Below are 9264 nucleotides of genomic sequence, written 5' to 3'. Positions count from 1 at the left end.
GAGTGGTTGTGACTCACGGGGATCTTCATTCGGGTTTAGATTGTTTCAGGGCACTTGTTGAGTAAAAAATCTGACAAAACTTTTGGTGACAGTGAGTCTTTGTCACATTAACTTATCTTCGTTTCTGGTAGCTCTCTCTGAATAGCTTCATGTTAAGCTTTGAAAATATCTTGTAATACTGGAAGTGCCATCACGACCTGGGCACGACATGCGCAGCCTGTTAAACTACATCTCTTCATATCTACATATTTTCACCTCACTGGGTTAATGTGAATTGACACAGCACGCCCGAGGCAGTGTGAACTAGTCACAGCACTGGATAGTTGATTAAACCCCTTAAAAAGGGGGGTTCTTTAGTAAAAGAAATTATTCAATATGGAACATTACCAACTCAAAGGACCATGTTAAAGTTTAAATGGTTCTTTACGTCTCAAAACACGGTTCTTTATGCTCCATTCTGTATCTACTAGGAATGGACAATCGCATAAATGTTTGGATAGGAATTAGCTAGAACATAAGAGTTGACTCATTCTTAGTTTTCTCCCTTAAAAACTCAACTTCCATTCATGTTACATGTAAATCATGTAATGATTTTGTCATATTTTGCATTCTTACTACTATAAGTCTACTAATACCTCTACTAATAATAGATTACTTGTGCCAGTGATGGAACTCTATTGTAATTGTATTTAATTTTTTTTATTACGCTTCAAGAACACAGTATATACATAATGACGACTAGGAATACCGAAAGCGCAAACTAAGTTAAACCGCTCGCGATCTTAGCTAGCACGAGCACACTGGAATTCTGGAAATTTCTGAGGTAATTTCTCAGCTAAAGTCTCCAATGTTAAATCAGACTTACGCATAATAAACATTACTTTTCACGTTATGGTGAGTCCTTGCGAAAATAATCGATGTTTTTAACTGACGTTACTTGACATAGCTAACGTCAGCTTAATTGTTAGATGCTAGCAGGCAAACAAATTTAGCTAGTTAGCTAATTAGCTAGGTAAGCTAACTAGTTAACTAACTTGGTTGGCAAAACTAAAGCTGTACGCTTTTCAAGTTTTTACTAACTAGACAAGGAGTAAATAACACTTGAAAACTTAGTAAGCAAATTAGTCAAACTACCTTTTCATCGCCAGTTCTCTTTATTAGAGTTAGTTAATACTGATACTGATTTTATCCAATCCAAGGTACCCTTCACATCGACAGTATGCTGAATTGTTATTTTCACTGATAACTTTCCTTGTCTGAAAGAGAACTTTGGTTCTGGTTATGTGAGTTTAATGTTGTTCAAATACGTCGTAATTATATTCTGTATATGAAAGCACTTTGCAAACTGTTTTGTTTGTTTTTAGTGCTATTACGTTGACCTTTCTTTTACTGGTCCTCAGAATGGTCTCCTTGAGTTGTTGAAGAACAAATTAAAAACGTAAAGACGCCCCCAGATTATTGACGAGGAAATGGGCAGGATGAAAGCCACGTTTGGAGTACCAGACCCTGGCAGGAGGCCTTCATCAGGGATTGGTCAAATACTGCTTAATGTACAGAGAAGGCCTTCTGTAAGTATAAGACAGACAAGTGATCTATTGCAGTTTTTTTATGTCTACAGTAACTTCACTTTTACTTTCAATTAATTCACCTCTACATGAGTCAATTAACTCACCTCTACATTAGTCAATTAACTCACCTCTACATGAGTCAGTTGTGTAAGTTCATCTAGGTCAGTGGTGAAACGTGAGCAATGAGGATGTGGGGCGATGACACGGCGCGTATTCATGGATGAAGAAGACAAGGATATTGGAGGACCTATATTTCCTCACATTGTACAAGAGAGATTTTGATAGAATTCATTTGCTTCAGATTGCCTGAAATGGTGGGTTTCGTGAAGCTTTTAGTAGCTTTGCACTTTTTTATTAAAGCAAATTGGATACATAGTAACAATAATAAATTGGCATAAGTACCAACAGCTCATTTTGGAGATGAAAGATTTGCAACAAATTGATGTAGACAAACAAATCACCACAGTACTGAACAAAATGGCTCCCATAGTTGTACAAAGAGCAACACCCTGCTCAGTAGCCTAGATGTGCCTTGAAACCATTAAGGCTCAGTAAAGAGAGGTAAGAAATTATATAGTATAATGGTACATAAAGACAAGTGGTGCTATATCTATTTGATTTGAGAGCTTTAGCTTTATCACCAAGATGCTTAGTCAGGAGAAGGAAGCATGTGTCCTCACCTTAGCAGGCCTGCCGATATTTGCATCTTAGAGGGAGACGGGCTAGTAGCCATTTAGTATGACAAACTAGAAAATAGCTGCTATGCAAGTTAACGTCCACTATGTGTTATAGGCTTAATGAGTAAAATGAAGACAGAAGAATACATTTCAACTAATGAAACCCGGAGATGTACCGATTAATTGATGGGGGATAAAAACATTTTGAATAAAATGTCTTAAAAATGTAAATATGTTTTGCTGTCTGGATTGTTTATCTTCCATTTGTTAGGTCTTCAGTTGGAGACGGCCATATTATGCTTTCTAACTTTCTTCAAGCCTTCTCCATTGATTTATTTAAAACTCTCCCCTCCCTTTTAAAATACCTTTAGTGGTCTTTAGTGGTGAAGGAGTGTGTGAACGTGATCTATGTTTGGGGGTAAACAGGGTTGTATATCCATATCTTTAACTGATCTTTCGAAAATATACTATCTAAACGAAAAAGTGGTTTGTTTTCCATAGCCACGTATGAAACAGCTCATAGCTGCTCGTTTTTTCACATTGTTTTTAATTCAAAATCTGATTGAAACTAAACGAATTCAACAACTTTTACTGCCGTTTATTCAGAGAAAGTGCACCTTTCTCATCTCTTCCAATTGAAACCCGCTTTAGTGTATCTGTCGCCCAATAAAAAGCGATTTTATTGACACTTCACTCAAATCCTGGGAAAGCACTTTGCTGATTGGCCGAGCTGCACTGTGACGTAGTTCCTGTCCGTTGAGGGGGAAGAGGCGGGGGGATTAATGGCAGTCACTGGCGCATCGTAGTCGAACCGATCCACCTTGCGATAAATAAATTAAAACATCAGTTTTAAGACATTAGAACATTTATTGATTTATTTAGCTGCATTGCTAAATTGTCTGTGTTTTAATCATTTAATCACTGAACGGATTAGCACGTCTTGGACCACGGAGCAGGAAGGCCTAGCCGGGAGTTAGCGTGCTAGCTAGTGAACTTGGAGAAGCGGGCGGCCCGAGTCAGAGTGGTGAGTGTGTTGCCCCAGCACCTTCATATATCTGCCCCCGTGTGTCAGAGTGGTGAGTGTGTTGCCCCTGCACCTTCATATATCTGCCCCCGTGTGTCAGAGTGGTGAGTGTGTTGCCCCAGCACCTTCATATATCTGCCCCCGTGTGTCAGAGTGGTGAGTGTGTTGCCCCAGCACCTTCATATATCTGCCCCCGTGTGTCAGAGTGGTGAGTGTGTTGCCCCAGCACCTTTATATATCTGCCCCCGTGTGTCAGAGTGGTGAGTGTGTTGCCCCAGCACCTTCATATATCTGCCCCCGTGTGTCAGAGTGGTGAGTGTGTTGCCCCTGCACCTTCATATATCTGCCCCCGTGTGTCAGAGTGGTGAGTGTGTTGCCCCAGCACCTTCATATATCTGCCCCCGTGTGTCAGAGTGGTGAGTGTGTTGCCCCAGCACCTTCATATATCTGCCCCCGTGTGTCAGAGTGGTGAGTGTGTTGCCCCAGCACCTTTATATATCTGCCCCCGTGTGTCAGAGTGGTGAGTGTGTTGCCCCAGTACCTTCATATATCTGCCCCCTTGTGTCAGAGTGGTGAGTGTGTTGCCCCTGCACCTTTATATATCTGCCCCCGTGTGCCAGAGTGGTGAGTGTGTTGCCCCAGCACCTTCATATATCTGCCCCCGTGTGTCAGAGTGGTGAGTGTGTTGCCCCAGCACCTTCATATATCTGCCCCCGTGTGTCAGAGTGGTGAGTGTGTTGCCCCTGCACCTTTATATATCTGCCCCCTTGTGTCAGAGTGGTGAGTGTGTTGCCCCTACACCTTTATATATCTGCCCCCGTGTGCCAGAGTGGTGAGTGTGTTGCCCCAGCACCTTCATATATCTGCCCCCCTGTGTCAGAGTGGTGAGTGTGTTGCCCCAGCACCTTCATATATCTGCCCCCGTGTGCCAGAGTGGTGAGTGTGTTGCCCCAGCACCTTCATATATCTGCCCCCCTGTGTCAGAGTGGTGAGTGTGTTGCCCCAGCACCTTCATATATCTGCCCCTGTGTGTCAGAGTGGTGAGTGTGTTGCCCCTGCACCTTCATATATCTGCCCCCGTGTGCCAGAGTGGTGAGTGTGTTGCCCCTGCACCTTCATATATCTGCCCCCGTGTGTCAGAGTGGTGAGTGTGTTGCCCCAGCACCTTCATATATCTGCCCCCCTGTGTCAGAGTGGTGAGTGTGTTGCCCCAGCACCTTCATATATCTGCCCCTGTGTGTCAGAGTGGTGAGTGTGCTGCCCCTGCACCTTCATATATCTGCCCCCGTGTGTCAGAGTGGTGAGTGTGTTGCCCCTGCACCTTCATATATCTGCCCCCCTGTGTCAGAGTGGTGAGTGTGTTGCCCCAGCACCTTTATATATCTGCCCCCTTGTGTCAGAGTGGTGAGTGTGTTGCCCCTGCACCTTCATATATCTGCCCCCTTGTGTCAGAGTGGTGAGTGTGTTGCCCCTGCACCTTTATATATCTGCCCCCGTGTGCCAGAGTGGTGAGTGTGCTGCCCCAGCACCTTCATATATCTGCCCCCGTGTGTCAGAGTGGTGAGTGTGTTGCCCCTGCACCTTTATATATCTGCCCCCTTGTGTCAGAGTGGTGAGTGTGTTGCCCCTGCACCTTTATATATCTGCCCCCGTGTGCCAGAGTGGTGAGTGTGTTGCCCCAGCACCTTCATATATCTGCCCCCCTGTGTCAGAGTGGTGAGTGTGTTGCCCCAGCACCTTCATATATCTGCCCCTGTGTGTCAGAGTGGTGAGTGTGTTGCCCCAGTACCTTCATATATCTGCCCCCGTGTGTCAGAGTGGTGAGTGTGTTGCCCCTGCACCTTTATATATCTGCCCCCGTGTGTCAGAGTGGTGAGTGTGTTGCCCCTGCACCTTTATATATCTGCCCCCTTGTGTCAGAGTGGTGAGTCTGTTGCCCCTGCACCTTCATATATCTGCCCCCGTGTGTCAGAGTGGTGAGTGTGTTGCCCCTGCACCTTTATATATCTGCCCCCGTGTGCCAGAGTGGTGAGTGTTGCCCCTGCACCTTTATATATCTGCCCCCTTGTGTCAGAGTGGTGAGTGTGTTGCCCCTGCACCTTCATATATCTGCCCCCTTGTGTCAGAGTGGTGAGTGTGTTGCCCCTGCACCTTTATATATCTGCCCCCGTGTGCCAGAGTGGTGAGTGTTGCCCCTGCACCTTTATATATCTGCCCCCCTGTGTCAGAGTGGTGAGTGTGTTGCCCCTGCACCTTCATATATCTGCCCCCGTGTGTCAGAGTGGTGAGTGTGTTGCCCCTGCACCTTCATATATCTGCCCCCTTGTGTCAGAGTGGTGAGTGTGTTGCCCCAGCACCTTCATATATCTGCCCCCCTGTGTCAGAGTGGTGAGTGTGTTGCCCCTGCACCTTCATATATCTGCCCCCTTGTGTCAGAGTGGTGAGTGTGTTGCCCCAGCACCTTCATATATCTGCCCCCGTGTGTCAGAGTGGTGAGTGTGTTGCCCCAGCACCTTCATATATCTGCCCCCGTGTGTCAGAGTGGTGAGTATGTTGCCCCAGCACCTTTATATATCTGCCCCCCTGTGTCAGAGTGGTGAGTGTGTTGCCCCAGCACCTTCATATATCTGCCCCCGTGTGTCAGAGTGGTGAGTGTGTTGCCCCAGTACCTTCATATATCTGCCCCCCTGTGTCAGAGTGGTGAGTGTGTTGCCCCAGCACCTTCATATATCTGCCCCTGTGTGTCAGAGTGGTGAGTGTGCTGCCCCTGCACCTTCATATATCTGCCCCCGTGTGTCAGAGTGGTGAGTGTGTTGCCCCTGCACCTTCATATATCTGCCCCCCTGTGTCAGAGTGGTGAGTGTGTTGCCCCAGCACCTTTATATATCTGCCCCCTTGTGTCAGAGTGGTGAGTGTGTTGCCCCTGCACCTTCATATATCTGCCCCCTTGTGTCAGAGTGGTGAGTGTGTTGCCCCTGCACCTTTATATATCTGCCCCCGTGTGCCAGAGTGGTGAGTGTGCTGCCCCAGCACCTTCATATATCTGCCCCCGTGTGTCAGAGTGGTGAGTGTGTTGCCCCTGCACCTTTATATATCTGCCCCCTTGTGTCAGAGTGGTGAGTGTGTTGCCCCTGCACCTTTATATATCTGCCCCCGTGTGCCAGAGTGGTGAGTGTGTTGCCCCAGCACCTTCATATATCTGCCCCCCTGTGTCAGAGTGGTGAGTGTGTTGCCCCTGCACCTTCATATATCTGCCCCTGTGTGTCAGAGTGGTGAGTGTGTTGCCCCAGTACCTTCATATATCTGCCCCCGTGTGTCAGAGTGGTGAGTGTGTTGCCCCTGCACCTTTATATATCTGCCCCCGTGTGTCAGAGTGGTGAGTGTGTTGCCCCTGCACCTTTATATATCTGCCCCCTTGTGTCAGAGTGGTGAGTCTGTTGCCCCTGCACCTTCATATATCTGCCCCCGTGTGTCAGAGTGGTGAGTGTGTTGCCCCTGCACCTTTATATATCTGCCCCCGTGTGCCAGAGTGGTGAGTGTTGCCCCTGCACCTTTATATATCTGCCCCCTTGTGTCAGAGTGGTGAGTGTGTTGCCCCTGCACCTTCATATATCTGCCCCCTTGTGTCAGAGTGGTGAGTGTGTTGCCCCTGCACCTTTATATATCTGCCCCCGTGTGCCAGAGTGGTGAGTGTTGCCCCTGCACCTTTATATATCTGCCCCCCTGTGTCAGAGTGGTGAGTGTGTTGCCCCTGCACCTTCATATATCTGCCCCCGTGTGTCAGAGTGGTGAGTGTGTTGCCCCTGCACCTTCATATATCTGCCCCCTTGTGTCAGAGTGGTGAGTGTGTTGCCCCAGCACCTTCATATATCTGCCCCCCTGTGTCAGAGTGGTGAGTGTGTTGCCCCTGCACCTTCATATATCTGCCCCCTTGTGTCAGAGTGGTGAGTGTGTTGCCCCAGCACCTTCATATATCTGCCCCCGTGTGTCAGAGTGGTGAGTGTGTTGCCCCAGCACCTTCATATATCTGCCCCCGTGTGTCAGAGTGGTGAGTATGTTGCCCCAGCACCTTTATATATCTGCCCCCCTGTGTCAGAGTGGTGAGTGTGTTGCCCAAGCACCTTCATATATCTGCCCCCCTGTGTCAGAGTGGTGAGTGTGTTGCCCCAGCACCTTCATATATCTGCCCCCGTGTGTCAGAGGGGTGTGTGTGTTGCCCCAGCATCTTCATATATCTGCCCCCGTGTGTCAGAGTGGTGAGTGTGTTGCCCCAGCACCTTCATATATCTGCCCCCGTGTGTCAGAGTGGTGAGTGTGTTGCCCCAGCACCTTCATATATCTGCCCCCTTGTGTTTTCAGTGGTGCACACCTCATTAAAGCTGGTGTGATATGGGCTCTTGGTCCTTAAAGTCTTGTAGCCTGAAGAGGGAGAGAGAGAGAGAGAGAGAGAGTGTGTGTGTGTGTGTGTGTGTGTGTGTGTGTGTGTGTGTGTGTGTGTGTGTGTGTGTGTGTGTGTGTGTGTGTGTGTGTGTGTGTCAACACGGCGAGATCAACAGCAGCTAGCTGCACGGCTAGTTAGCTGGCTAAGCTGGCTGGATGATTACCCGAATCATTGTCAAACTCGTCACCGCAACACCGATATTTTAATTGTGTAATAGTAGTTACTAGCTAATACACCCCCAGAGAATTAGAAATGTGCTAAACAAAAGGCATTTCTACTCGTGTTACAATTTACTATACTTTTGAAAACTGCCAAGTAAGCAGATAATGAGTAAGTTAGCTAGCTGGGCAGTTTGTGTAATCTGTATCTAGGCCTTGTCGATTCATTTGAACCCTCACCAAAAGAAAAAAAAAACAACATTGACCTGCTGATTCATCTGTTATTAGGATAAAATACAGTTTTAAATAGTTTTTTCAAGTAAGTGTCTGTAGGTATTTGTAAAATGAAAGCATAGATTAGGCTACGTTTCTGACCAACGTGTCGGTGTTTAATTTTGCTGCCCTTGACAGGATGGAGGGCTGAATTTTGTACTGCGTTGCATATGCTGAAATATCAGTACAGTTTCAGTGTCTTCAAGGATATTCAGCTGGGGATTGAGTGTAGAATTTAAAGTTTTCTCTTGTTCTGTTTGTCTTGTAGAGAATATGTAACATAGGTATCAGACATCAGCATGACTTCCAGATTCAGTAAAACCTACACTCGGAAGGGAGGGGAGGCCAACTCCAAATTTGAGGAGGTGTTTGCCAATAAGAAGGCGACTCTCAGCACAAAATGGGGAGAGACCACATACAAGGCCCAGCTGGGCACCAAGCGTCCCACATTCAAACCTGAACTGCCGGAGCTGGTCAAGAGACCTCGCCTGGAGGAGGACGATGGCTCCGACGACCCGTTCGGCTTCGACAGTGATGATGAGTCCAAGACGGTCTCGTCCAGAGGAGCGGTGCAGCCTGACGGGGGTGCTGCGGAGGCCGGGTGTGGGAGTACAACATCCAGCACACCGCCTGACACCCTGTCAGTCAGCGGCACCGTGCCCAGCAGAGGCAGCGCCGCTCTGGGCAGCGGGACCAGTAAACCACCCTCCACCTCCAACAGCACACCTGCAGGTAAACTACTCAAGAAACCCACTTTGTCAGTGTGGGGATTGTGTTTAAAATTCTTCACTGTAAGGGGCTTTTCTGCACTTTTGATTTCCAGATGCATCTGCATTTTTAAAATCACTTTTTCATCCCCTAAGCAGACATGCTTGGTTGTATTGTTGAAAGTTTTGCATTGTAATGTCATTTTTGTAATCGCGTTGTGTAGTACCAGTGTTTGCTTACTTTGCAAACACCAGATTATTTTTGACTATATGTACCATAGCAGTTAAATACTATGTAAAGTGCAGTGGTACAGAATGTACTGCTTTGCTATATCTTTCATTATATAGTGTAGAGTATTGTTTTGACTTATATGCTGGGTGTAAACCTCAGTAGTGTGCTATAAGGTGTTACACTG

The 9264-nt window shown here is 47.0% G+C and overlaps 1 protein-coding gene across 1 annotated transcript in view; it reads left to right on the top strand.

The window, feature by feature from the left end:
• The first annotated feature begins 3012 nt into the window (after positions 1–3012).
• wapla (WAPL cohesin release factor a) overlaps positions 3013–9264 on the top strand; it is a 29483-nt gene continuing 23231 nt past the window's right edge. The window contains exons 1-2 of the mRNA XM_076977628.1: positions 3013–3269; positions 8410–8873. Coding sequence (XP_076833743.1) covers positions 8441–8873 — 433 coding nt within the window. The 5' untranslated portion in view covers positions 3013–3269; positions 8410–8440. The remainder of the gene's footprint in view (positions 3270–8409; positions 8874–9264) is intronic.

Source organism: Brachyhypopomus gauderio, chromosome 17, assembly GCF_052324685.1.
Source record: "Brachyhypopomus gauderio isolate BG-103 chromosome 17, BGAUD_0.2, whole genome shotgun sequence".
NCBI lineage: Eukaryota > Metazoa > Chordata > Actinopteri > Gymnotiformes > Hypopomidae > Brachyhypopomus > Brachyhypopomus gauderio.
The sequence above is the reverse complement of the archived record's forward strand: the minus strand, read 5'-3'. Positions and strand labels throughout refer to the sequence as shown.